Genomic DNA, 13,363 nt, shown 5'->3' on the forward strand with positions numbered 1-13,363 from the left:
GCGCAACCTTGGCGGAGGCCAACCCTCACCTGAAATGGGTCCGACTTACTGCCGAGGACCCGGACACAGCTCTCGCTTTGGGAGTACAGAGATTGGATGGCCCTGAGTAGAGACCCCCTCACCCCATACTCCTGCAGCACCTCCCACAGTGACTCCCTGGGAACCCGGTCATACGCCTTCTCCAAGTCTACAAAACACATGTAGACTGGATGAGCGTACTCCCAGGCCCCCTCCAGGATCCTTGCGAGAGTAAAAAGCTGATCCGTCGTTCCACGACCAGGACGGAATCCGCATTGTTCCTCCTCAATCTGAGGTTTGACAATCGGCCTGACCCTCCTTTCGAGTACCTTAGAGTAAACTTTCCCGGGGAGGCTGAGTAGTGTGATGCCTCTGTAATTGGCACACACCCTCTGATCCCCCTTTTTGAAAAGGGGAACCACCACCCCGTTCTGCCACTCCTTCGGTACTGTTTCCGACTTCCACGCAACGTTGATGAGACGTGTCAACCATGACAGTCCCTCAACACCCAGAGCCTTCAGCATTTCTGGGCGGATCTCATCCACCCCCGGGGCTTTGCCACTGTGAAGTTGTTTGACGACCTCAGTGATCTCCCCCCGGGAGATTGGTGTCGATCCCCCGTCATACTCCAGCTCTGCCTCTAACATAGAGGGCGGAGTTGTCGGGTTCAGGAGTTCCTCAAAGTGCTCCTTCCAACGCCCTAACACTTCATCAGTTGAGGTCAACAACGTCCCATCCTTACTGTACACAGCTTGGATGGTTCCCTGCTTCCCCCTCCTGAGGTGTCGGACAGTTTTCCAGAACAACTTTGGTGCCGCCCGAAAGTCTTTTTCCATGTCTTCTCCGAACTTCTCCCACACCCGCTGCTTTGCCTCGGCCACGGCTGAGGCTGCTGCCCTTCGGGCCTGTCGGTACCTTGCAACTGCCTCGGGAGTCCCCCGGGATAACAAATCCCTGAAGGCCTCCTTCTTCAGTCGGACGGCTTCCCTGACCAGCGGTGTCCACCAGGAGGTTCGAGGGTTACCGCCCCTTGAGGCACCTAGGACCTTGAGACCACAGCTCCCCGCCGCGGCTTCGGCAATAGAGGCTTTGAACACCGACCACTCTGGTTCAATGTCCCCAACCTCCACAGGAATGCCCGAAAAGCTCCGCCGGAGGTGTGAGTTGAAGGCCTCCTGAACTTGGGCCTCCTCCAGACGTTCCCAGTTCACCCGAACTACACGTTTGGGCTTACCAGGTCTATCCAGAGGCTTCCCCCGCCACTCGACCCAACTCACCACCAGATGGTGATCAGTTGACAACTCCGCCCCTCTCTTTACCCGAGTGTCCAAAACATACGGCCTCAGGTCCGATGATATGATAACAAAATCGATCATGGACCTTCTGCCTAGGGTGCTCTGGTACCACGTACACTTATGAGCATCCTTATGTTCGAACATGGTGTTTGTTATGGCCAATCCATGACTAGCACAGAAGTCCAGTAACAAACCACCACTCCGGTTCAGATCAGGGGGGCCGTTCCTCCCAATCACTCCCCTCCAAGTGTCTCCATCATTGCCCACATGTGCGTTGAAGTCTCCCAGCAAGATTAAAGAGTCCCCTTCAGGAGCCCCATACAGGACTCTTTCCAGGGTCTCCAAGAAGGCCGTATACTCTGAACTGCTGTTGGGTGCATAAGCACACAAAACAGTCAGAGTTTTCCCCCCCATAACCCGCAGGCGTAGGGAGGCAACCCTCTCGTCCACTGGGGTAGACTCCAACAACGAAGCACCCAACCGGGGACTTGTGAGTATCCCCACACCCGCCCGGCGCCTCACACCTTGAGCAACTCCGGAGAAGAATAGAGTCCAACCCCTATCCAGAAGTAAGGTTCCAGAGCCGACGCTGTGCGTAGAGGTGAGCCCAACCAGATCCCACTGGTAACGCTCCACCTCCCGCACAAGCTCCGACTCCTTCCCCCCCAGAGAGGTGACGTTCCACGTCCCCAAAGCCAGCTTCTGTCGCCCGGGTCTGGTCCGTCGAGACCCTCTGCCTTCACTGCCACCCTTCTGGCAGCGCACCCGACCCCATCGCTGTTTCCCGTTGGTGGTGGGCCCGCGGGACGGAGAAGCGGAGGTGTTGCCCACGTCGCCTTTTCGGGCTGTGCCCGGCCGGGCTCCGTGGCAAGCCCGGCCACCAGACGCTCGCCAACGAGTCCTCCTTCTGGGCCTGGCTCCAGAAGGGGACCCCGGGCTTCCTCCGGGCCGGGTATCCTCACTTCGTGTGTCGTCTTTCATGAGGTCTTGTGAACCAATCTTAGTCTGGCCCCTTGCCTGAGACCAATTTGCCATGAGTGACCCTACCAGGAACACAAGGTTCCAGACAACACAGCCCCCAGGTTCATCAGGGCACACAAACCTCTCTACCACGGTAAGGTGCTGGTTCTTCAGAGAGGTATTATTAAACAAATATATAATATAAATACAAAAAATACTCTAATTTAGTCTCTTTTCCAGCGCTCTTCATCGGTAACTTTAGCATTTCTGAGTGTCATTGAACGCATCAATATTAGCAGATGCGTCACACCAAGCCCGGGAGATTTATTCTGCTCTGACTACTTCTAGGTAAGTTCATGTATCCATAAACACCTGAAGTTTAAAGTGTCAAATGAACTCTTTTTAAAAGTATAACACACTGTTTGAGTTTGTTCATAGACTGTTTATTGCCGTGAGAACTGATATTAATTTACACATTAAAGGAAACAGCTTCTTAGAAGCGTATCCAGTCTTAGCCCGTTAGCATTGCGCTAACAGGCTAACAGCTAGCAGCGTTGCGTTAGCCCGTTAGCATTGTGCAAACGCTGCTAGGCTGCTAGCTAAGTTAATCTCTCCCTAAACAGTTGAACTTTAAAGTGTCAAATTAACTCTTTTTCAAAGTATAACACACCGTTTGAGTTTGTTCATAGACTGTTTACTGGCGTGACAACTGATATTAATTTACACATTAAAGGAAACAGCTTATTAGCAGCCTATCCAGTCTTAGCCCGTTAGCATTGCGCTAACAGCTAGCAGCGTTGCGTTAGCCCGTTAGCATTGCGCTAACGGGCTAACGCTGCTAGGCTGCTAGCTAACTTAATCTCTCCCTAAACAGTTGAACTTTAAAGTGTCAAATGAACAATAGTTTCATAGTTGTTTTATCACTTGTTCTTTCACAAAAATTACTTTATCTTTGTTCACCTTTTCACTTTGTGGTTTTACAGAATATATTTGTTAGTAATTGATTCAAACTGTTTTATATAGTTTTTTTCATGTATTGTCTGACAGATTTTCACTCGTGTTTTTACTGAATATAATTTGTAAGTAATTGATTTGAAACGTTTTTATATAGTTTTTTCCCCCATGTTCTGGTTTTTGAAAATAAAATTTGCCAAATGTTACTATTTCACCAGTTATTTTTGCATTTTCAACTTTTCCTACGAATAACATTCTACATTCAAAGCGTTATATCTTTAACATTATTTATACATTTGGAGTTTCATGCTACTTTTTAACTTAATATTCATTCATATGGAAACCATTCAGTCATCCAAATATTCCTGATTATTCACTTTCTTCTTACACATTGTATTTCAGCATAAGGCATTCCCACTAGCAATTTCTTCAGGAATTGCATTCACTCGTTCACCTTTGAACCTGCATCTGTAACAATGAGTGGACCAAAGAAAAGAAAAGTCAACATTGAGTGCCGAGTGTATAATGAGGAGTGGACAGTTAAATATGTTTTCACCGATCTGCTACTGGCCCGGCCATCAAATTTTAAAACTCATAGTGGCCCCCGAGCCAAAAAGTTTGCCCACCCCTGAGCTATAGGGATGATGGGAACTCAACACGTTGAGGCCCTTCTTTCACTTTATTTATGGACTTCCCTAGTTACAGTGAGTACTGGAACATTTTACTCACGAGGCACTCATTAAAAGGCACATGGTAATATTTATCTCAAAGGAGCCCTATTCTGCTCATTTTCAGGTTAATATTCATACTTTGTTCCTCTACTGTGAAAAGTTGACATGCTTTATATCTAAAAATGTCTTTATTCTTCTCATACTGCCTGTGCTGCTGCCATTCTTTTCACCCTCTGTCTGACACCAGAGCTCAGTCTGCTCTGATTGGTTAGCTTTCCGGCTCTGTTGTGATTGGTCAACCGCTTAAAGATGTCCCTTCCTTTAGCCCAGGGGTCGGCAACCCAAAATGTTGAAAGAGCCATATTGGACCAAAAAAAAAAAATGTCTGGAGCCGCAAAAAATTAAAAGCCTTATATAAGCAGGGGTGCACATAAGTGGTACGCAGGTACGCATGCGCGGCAACAATCTGAAATGCGTACCGTCACTTGTGTAACAAAGCGCATTTGCGTACCGATGTACAGGTATATGTGAAGCTTTTCCAGAAGGCGGTTAGATCATCGGACGACGGAGTTGGTCTCCGTGTGCACAGACAGGGCTGCTGTTAACGTCGGCCTGTACAGCAGCACTGCGCTAAAACAGCTGATCACAACGTTCACACGCTCTGTGGTCACGAAGCTCTGCACTCTACTACTACCCCCCACCCCCCCCCCCCCCGTTGACATTCGCGATACAGAGGGCTTCATCATACTCCACTAGCACCCCCACCCGCTGACATTCGCGATACAGAGGGCTTCATGGGAACTTTGAGTACCAAACACTGACTCCAGGTACTCATCTGAGTACCTCACTGAGAAAGTTGTGTGCACCCCTGTATATAAGCCTTATAATGAAGGCAACACATGCTGTAAGTGGCTATATTAGCCTACTATCAAAATTATAAGTAGGCTACAAATACATAATGAGCATTCATGATTAAATGTTTATTTTCCCTGCAGCGCATCCTGGAGAGAATGACGCACCACGTGACTACTCTGCTGTACGATGGTGCTTTAAGTTGAACTTCCATTATAATATTAATGTATTATGTTTCGTTGCATTGATGAAATTATAGAAATACAATAAAGAAATCAGATTTTTTATGTCATTTTTATTTTAGGATTCGAAAAAACAACAACAAAATGTGCAACGTGCATAATAGGCCTCCTGTAATTTCAGACCTCCCCATGGAAATAAAACGCAGTCCTTTTCAATCCTCAATAATACAATACAATACAATCCTCTTCTCTTTTCCCCCTTATCTGGGCAACAGACAGAGTGCAATAAAACAGCAGCCTTTTGAAAAGGTAAAGTATATACAATTAAAATAATACAGTTTAAGTTCGATTTCTTTGCATTATCCTCTTCTCTTTAGTTTTCTGCAAATGTGCAAGGGTAAAATGCAGCAGCACCCTCTTCTCTTTTGACACGCACAATACAATGCAGCCATCCTCGGACCTGAGCAACAAAACACAATAATATCCCTGTGTCATTCCAAATATATACTGACAAAAATCAGAAATCACTTTATAAAAACAGCCACTTTGTTACTAAATATGTGCCTATGACAGGATTGTGTTCTTACCCGTTTAATGTGACTTCTGTTTTCGGACATCACTGGACAGCTTCTCAACATCGGGCATGTAAGATGTAACTTTAATCTTCACGCAGGACTGCAAGCTCTCATCTGTGAGGCGGGTGCGGTATTTGGATTTTATGTAGTTCATGTTTGAGAATATCTGCTCGCACAGGTATGTTGATCCAAAGATGGATAATACTCCAAATGCATATTTCTTCATGTTCCTATAACTGTCTGGAAGAGCATTCCATGTTTCAAACACAAGTTTCTCGGGTGTTGGGAGGCTTTCAATTTCGCTCCATTTGTGGCTTTGGGCAAGCTGGGCTTTCTGGCGAGTGACGTCTTCAAGCTCGGCTGTCAGACTTTTGAATTTGGACATCCATAAATCTTTGTCAGCTATATCAGCCATTTCCATTTCAAGGTCAGCTTGATTTACTCCTGGGAATGTGTGCAACAAGGACGGGTCAATCTCCAGGGGTGTGACAGGGAAAGATAGTGTCATTTTTTCCTTTCGGAACTCGCTAAATCTGCTCCCAAATGCAGTTTGCATATCAACGATCGCACCTTGGAAATAATCACCATTGAGTGTGTGATCGTGATGGGCTTCTTTGAACTCTCTCAGGGAGGGGAAGTGAGAGAGCGTGCCTCGCTGTACATCTCTGGCGAATACAGTCAGCTTGCGCTCGAATGACAAAACAGCTTCCAGCATTTGCAGTGCAGTGTTTCCCCGGCCCTGGAGACTTTTATTCAGCATGTTTAGGTGACTTGTCATATCCACCATAAAGTGCAGTTTTTCCAGCCACTCGGTATCTTCCAGTTGCGGGTAGTTCAGGTTTTTGCTTTTCAGGAATGTTTTCACATGTTCTAAACAAGCAACAAAGCGACGCAAAACCTCACCCCTGGACAGCCACCGGACTTTGTTGTGTAGCAGGAGATCGGAATATTCGCTGTCAACTTCATCTAGAAATGCACGGAACTGACGGTGGTTTAATGCTTTTGCAATTATCTTGTTCACCATCTCGATGACAAGGTTCATCACCTCCATACACTCCGGTGGGAATGTTTGTGCACACAGTGCTTCTTGGTGCAAGATGCAGTGAAATGCAAGCAGATTTCGATCCAACGCTTTCTGTAGTAAAGTCACAAACCTCTTTTGTGATCCTCTCATACTGGGTGCCCCATCTGTAGCCACTGAAATCAGGTGGTTGGTGTTTATTCCATTGTCATTTAAACACTTCAGCACAGCCTCACATATGTCCTCCCCGCGTGTTTGGCCTTTCAGTGGTATTAATTTGATCATTTCTTCTTGCGGCCCATCAGAGTTCACATACCTGCATAACAGCGCTGCCTGTTCAATATCGATCACATCACACGACTCATCACAGGCAATTGAGTATGCTGGAGCTGAATTAATGTCCTTGATTTGCTGATTGGTGATGTTGTCTGCCATTTTAATGGCCCTTTCCTTCACTGTCTTTGCGGAGAGAGGCATGTCTTTAATTTTCTGTATTATCTCGGTTTTGTTTTTGAAGTCTGAAAATAGGTGCTCTGATATTTTAATGAATGAATCCTTCATGTAGTCACCATCTGTGAACGGTTTTCCACGCTTTATTATCTCCCGGGTTGCAACAAAACTAGCAGCAGTAGTGGAGTTTGGAGATGCAATCCACTTCTTAAATCTATCTTTGCGCTCCTCTAATTTCTCCAGAAGTAATGCAATCGCACTTTTTCTCTCACTCCCAACTGGGTACTCGGCTGCAAATGTAGCATGCCTTCCATGGAAATGTCTTTCCACGTTACTCTTTTTGTTATTTGATAATTTCTCATTACAAAGCAAAAATACAGGCAATCCTTCCGCATTGGCAATGAAAGCAAATGATTCGGTCCAAGAACTGTTGAATCCTCTGTTCTCCTCAGCTATCTTTCTCTTGTTCCCTTTGGGATCCATGGCCCATGACACACCCGCCGGTTTGTTAGCAACAGTTAGCACCTCGGAGTTACGCGGTTAAATTACGCGGTTAAAACACGCGCAACCTGAGGCGGAGTTCCCTCCCCCTACGCTGCTGTGATTGGTTGATGACCTGAGGCGGAGTTCCCTCCCCCTCGATGACGTGAGGCGGAGTCCCCTCCCACTCCTCCGTCGCGAATATCCAGTCTAGCCCTGACCCTGGCACTACGCCGAGCTGAAACGTGTGTCGCAGGTTATGACGTAAATCTTCGTTGACAGAAATGTTAAATTAAATAAAATATTTATTATACACATTTTTACAGCATTGGATAATAAATTATATTAAAACAAAAAATATATTCACACCATCTTTTTCCATTTTCATATTTTTGAAAAAGTTCCAGGGAGCCACTAGGGCGGCGCTAAAGAGCCGCATGCGGCTCTAGAGCCGCGGGTTGCCGACCCCTGCTTTAGCCCATCAAGTACAATGCGTTGGAGCGCTAGCCGAGGGAAGTACGCATGTTATATAGTGATGTCATTAAGTTCCTGAAGTAAACAAAGGAATCCAATTGGGCAGTTTCAGGCAGGGGAGGGGGTGTGTGGGAGAGAAACTCCCTCTGGATGGAACATTGGGATTTTACCCTTTTCAGACCATTTACATGCACATTTAACACACTAAAGGAAATGGAAACCCCGAAAAACCTTTTAAGCTCTTAATATTCAAGTCAGTGTTCTCAAAGAAACCTTTTTTAAGAAACGCTTGCATGAGGCTGTGTTTTCCTTTGTTGATGGACCACAGAACAATGTGGAAATCCCCTTCCTTTTACTCATAATCCTTGCCTCCATATGTTCCTCTGTCTCCTGTTTGTCTTCACCCTCACACTATTTTTAATGGCCTTTTAATGACAGCATCGCTTGTATTGTTTTCACCTTGCAAGCTTGTGTGGGGCAGACACATTTTTGTGGACGCCAAAGCAACTCAAACCAAGCAATATGCTATCACATTGCCAAGCTGAGATTAAAATGAAAGAACGATGAAGAAACTTAGTTAGTAATTAGTTGAGTTAAAAATGAAGGCTTAGTTCCAAGATAGGTGTAGTTGGAGCAAGGGCACAATAAGTGGAAATAGTAAGTGTTGGGTCCAAGCTCAACGCCCCTGGAATAATTTGGCATTGTGTCTGACGTTTTTCAAAGAGGTTTTTTGTGTTCTTTTCTCCCTGTATCGACTCAGAAATAATACATCGGTTGGAGTCCATTGTAAGTTTAGTCACCACTTTCTAATCTTAACACAGCAGAAATTATTCAATTATGACCTAATAAAAAGTTCCACACTTACATTCTAAGAAAAACTCTCTTCAGGCTAAAAGTATCAATCACTATTGGCTTGTTCATTCTCTGTTGTAATTACCCTTAATTTCACCTGGGTGAGTTAGAGTAGGTGTCATTGGACGGCTGCTGAGGGCTTTGAAGTATCAACAACTTTGATGTTAGCGATGAGCATGACTGAAATAATTACATATCCACACCCATTGTGTAAACCTTGCTGAACCCACCTGAATAAGAGACTCGTACCTTGTTTTGGTGATTGAACATCTAGTTAAAAATACCTACCTACACTTTCTATGGGTTCACTCGACAAAAAAGCAATGGGATTTCTCCATAAGATTTTGGAAAATAGCTCTAAATAAGGTATATGGAAAACGAACCTGTTTGATAAATGCACGTTTTGTTCAGCCGGATAATTTCCACATGTCTACCCTACTTTTATAATTTTGGAATTATAAATCTAATCGCCAGAAGCAAAATGCTAACGTTATGCTGTATGCGAACGACAGCAGGCCACGACTTCAACTTCACGCCAATTTAAAATCGATATTCAAAAATACTAGGGCTGTCAGTCGATTAAAATATTTAATCGTGATTAATCGCATGATTGTCCATAGTTAATCGCAAATTAATCGCACATTTTTTATCTGTTCTAAATTTACCGTAGAGGGATATTTTTCAAGTTTTTAATACTCTTATCAATATATGAGTGGACAAATATGCTTTATGCAAAATGTTTGTTTATTATCATTTGAACAATGAAAAATATTCTCATGAATATTAAACACAACAACCTCTGAACATTACAAATATTCGTCTCAATTCAACCTGGAACCTCTTTCATACAATAATACTGTGTGTGTGTGTGTGTGTGTGTGTGTGTGTGTGTGTGTGTGTGTGTGTGTGTGTGTGTGTGTGTGTGTGTGTAAAAAGCCGCTCCTCTGTTTTCATAACTGTCAAAGCCAGGGCTCGAGCTGGGCCGAAAAAAAATAGTGTCAGGGAGGATAAACAATTATTTTGGGACGAATTTGGGACGAGAGTTAAAATAAAAATACCCTGTCAAAGCCAGGGCTCGAGCAGGGCCGAAAAAAAATAGTGTCAGGGAGGATAAACAATTATTTTGGGACGAATTTGGGACGAGAGTTAAAATAAAAATACCCTGCTAACTCTACTACAAACGGCGATGACAATGAAATCAACTGCACATTGTGTGTAGCACACAATTATTAAACCTCCTTGTCAACATAAACACACAAAACATTTAGCAACCCGTGAAACACACACACACACACACTCACACACACAGACAGACACACACACACACACACACACACACACACACACACATACGTAAGCTGTGCCCATGTGCTGTCAGCCAGCCGCACAGCTGGCTGTGCCCGCGAATTCCTGGCCCGCAAATTCGCGGGTCTATCTACAGTAGGCTATGTACTGAGTGTGTGTATTTCGCGGGTTGAGTGATGTAAAATGACAATGGTATCCCGTGGAGGAATTCTGAAATGTTTTACCGTTACATCACAAAAACGCACAGCAGAACCAGACCCTGGAGCGCCGGCCTCTTTATTTACTTACTCCACTTCATCCCTTATGGGTAATAAGGCTGAGATGAGAACCCTCCATCGTATTTAGTCCTTAGCAATATGCTGCGCCTCTCCCCATGTATGGATGGGTACCGAGCCCCGGTATTAAACGGGCTCCGCCCGGGCCGGAATTATTAAAGACAGTGGTAACGTTAAGCTCCGACGTTATCTGACTTTTTATCGGTACTGGAGACATTTAAAAAATATATGTCATATGTAGTATTGCTACATAAACATTATATCGTAGTTTTAGTTTATCCAACTCCGTTTCTAATATGCAATAAGACTACAACATGCGTCTATGATGTATTTTCGAGCTTTCCAATCCAGACGAGATCTCTCTCTGTGTGCGAGGGGGCGGGGCAGTTTGTAAAGGTTTCCTGACTGTTACAGACTGTCCTCCTGGTTAGTGGTTACTCTGGGTTCTGTCTTCAGGACAGAGTGTTGGATTTTTTTTGTTAATTGGATGGGACTTGATTTGTTCAATATTAGTAATTTTCTCGTTTGTGTGTTTGTTTAAATATATTTGGCCTTTGTCATGTGATTGACTGATTTACTCAAATAAAAAGTTTGATTAATTATCATCTAATGATTTGTATGATGTTTTATTTATGTTAAAGGTCACTTTGAATGATTTTAACTAATGATAATGTAGAAAAACTAATATTTTAAATTCGGGACGGTCCACATTAATTTCGGGGCGGCTTAGATTGTATTTCGGGACGGTTCCGGGAGGATGGTGAAAAAAGTTAGTCGAGAGCCCTGGTCAAAGCATGAGACTGAAGTTCCCACTGTGGGTCAAAATAATGCGCTTTGACCCCGAAGTAACTGTCATTAATGAGTGAAGTCAAACAGTCTCCGGTGAGCGTCTTAAATCCTCCTCTACTTTCGCTTTTTGGTTCTTCATACAAGTTGTTTATTTTCGACACAGTGGTGGCTCTGGAAGGCAATTCATAATTGCAGTCGTTGGACGCGCCCAGAATTATATCTCGCAGCCCCTCATCCTCCACAATGTTAATTGGCCTGCACGCTTTAGCTTTAGTGATCTTTGTTGAAAGTTTGCTGCTCGTAGACGTGTCCAGGCGTCTCCCCCGCACACTTTCAAGTTTGGTCTGCTGCAAGCGAGCGGCAGGAGCGGGGCTGTCGGCATCAGCAGGGTGCTTGGATTAGATGGTATTTTAAACTCGATGCGTTCTGAAACTACGGGGCGGCCGAGGACAAAAAATGCACGCGTTAATATAATTAGTGTGGCGTTAAAAGAGACTAAGTTGACAGCCCTAAAAAATACAGATTCAAAATGATAAAAGTTGAATCGTTTGTTTTAACAGTTTGCAAGAGCGCAGGTACTTGCTTTCAAGCAGAACAGGGGCAGAAAAACTTAGCGGCAGTGTTTACTTGTTCGGCGTAATGACGTAAAACGTCCTCAAAAACTTCTGTAGTCCTATTCATCCACTTGTTAACAACCATTGTTTTTCAGACATGTAAACACTTCAAAAATCACCAGTGGGGTCACTGCTGATGTATTTAATGTCGTAGAACAAAACGTGATCCGTCTCTTAAATGTGTGTCAACCACAGACCTTATTTCCAGCTATTTTCCAAAATCCTATGGAGAAATCCCATTGACTCTGAGACGATGGAACCAGTAGTGCTTAAAATGCTAACTCACTTCCGTGTTTTAGGGCTCGTCACTGCACCACTCTATTGGGACACGCAATTTAAGGATATAGTACACTAACTTCAGCTTGTGTTTATGTGCCAGATGTGTGGGCAATGTCATATCTCACAGAGCAGTCCTACTTTGTTTCCCCTTTTTACAAGCTATTAGTTTATCTTTAACCATAAAAGACTTCTTGGAATAACTGCATAATTTCCCTCTTTTCAATTTTCCTTCCCCCCCTGACCCTCTCATTAATCTCTCCCACCTTCTACTTTTTTTCCTTGATGTAATATTTTACATATATTTAATATTTTTACCGTCTTTATTTTCTCCTCTCTTTATCTGCTTGCAGCATATACCCATTAGTAAAAGTTAAACATTCCTTTCTGTTCTATGGTCTACTCGTGGGCAGAGGAAGGACGTGAATTGAATAGAGGTTGTAGTGCTGTCTGAAATTACACGTGGTTGCTAGAAAGCTATTTGAAGCTAGCTAACTTGGTAGCATTACAGACTACTCAATTAACCTAATAAAAAAAATAAACGCTGGATTATTTTTTGTGTATTAAATAGTGGAAAATGAATCTTAAACTTGTATTTGTATTGTGCTATGTATACTGGGGAAATTGCAATCTCGACTCAACGATCCACTTCTGTTTTGACTATAATGAGTGCTCCACTCATGATGTATTTTGCCATACTTTGCATTGGGGCACACTTCTGTATTTACATTGGCTATTTTGAGTACATAAATATACAAATTGTGACACAGCAAAAGTCAGGATTCTGTCTACTTTTCCCCCATGAAAATAATCAGCACTTTAAAGCTGCCTTTGAGCAGTGTCAGTGAGCTCCCGGCCCTCAGGATCTGCTGAGGCCAGCCTTACATTAGAGCTTATTCAACCCGGGCTACACGTGTGCTGCCCTGCCAGCTCCCAGAGGACCGCAAAAGATTCAAACACACCAAAACACAACCTTCAAAAAGACTGCGTGTCATCAGCATTAATTCCTGGACACTGAGGAATCAGCAGAGTACTCTGTCATCTGAAACTGACTTTGAGAAACAGAGACACAAGGAGAGAGAGAGTGGGCAGTAAAACACACACTGTCATTCATACCTTCTCATTATATCCCTGAGTCATAGAGTAACCCCGGATCTGAGCTCACCGACACTGACATTCTGCACGGTTTGTGCGTTTGGGTTGTGACTTTGACCATATGTTTTCATTTAATAGCTTAAAGTTACCACATCACTGTGTTTTTGTTATGTAATGTGTTTTCATATAGTTGTGGCTACACTGGAGATAAGTATGCTTTGCTGT

General features: G+C 43.9%; 2 protein-coding genes across 3 annotated transcripts in view; one reads left to right on the top strand and one right to left on the bottom strand.

Moving 5' to 3' along the window:
- Positions 1-13,363, top strand: part of LOC307038543 (uncharacterized protein) — a 176,274-nt gene that overhangs the window by 98,014 nt on the left and 64,897 nt on the right. The window lies entirely within an intron of this gene.
- On the bottom strand, positions 5,289-6,642 carry LOC307041619 (general transcription factor II-I repeat domain-containing protein 2A-like). The gene is made up of 2 exons (XM_079685077.1): positions 5,520-6,642; positions 5,289-5,392 (listed from the first exon to the last, which is right to left on the bottom strand). The coding sequence occupies exon 1, from the start codon at positions 6,556-6,558 to the stop codon at positions 5,524-5,526; it is 1,035 nt and encodes a 344-aa protein (XP_079541203.1). The 5' UTR covers positions 6,559-6,642; the 3' UTR covers positions 5,289-5,392; positions 5,520-5,523.

This window comes from Notothenia rossii (assembly GCF_949606895.1).
Source record: "Notothenia rossii genome assembly, chromosome: 5".
Taxonomy (NCBI): Eukaryota; Metazoa; Chordata; class Actinopteri; order Perciformes; family Nototheniidae; genus Notothenia; species Notothenia rossii.

Coding starts and splice junctions, on each gene's coding strand:
- LOC307041619 (XM_079685077.1), bottom strand. CDS start 6,558: ATGGAGGTGATGAACCTTGTCATCGAGATGGTGAACAAGATAATTGCA.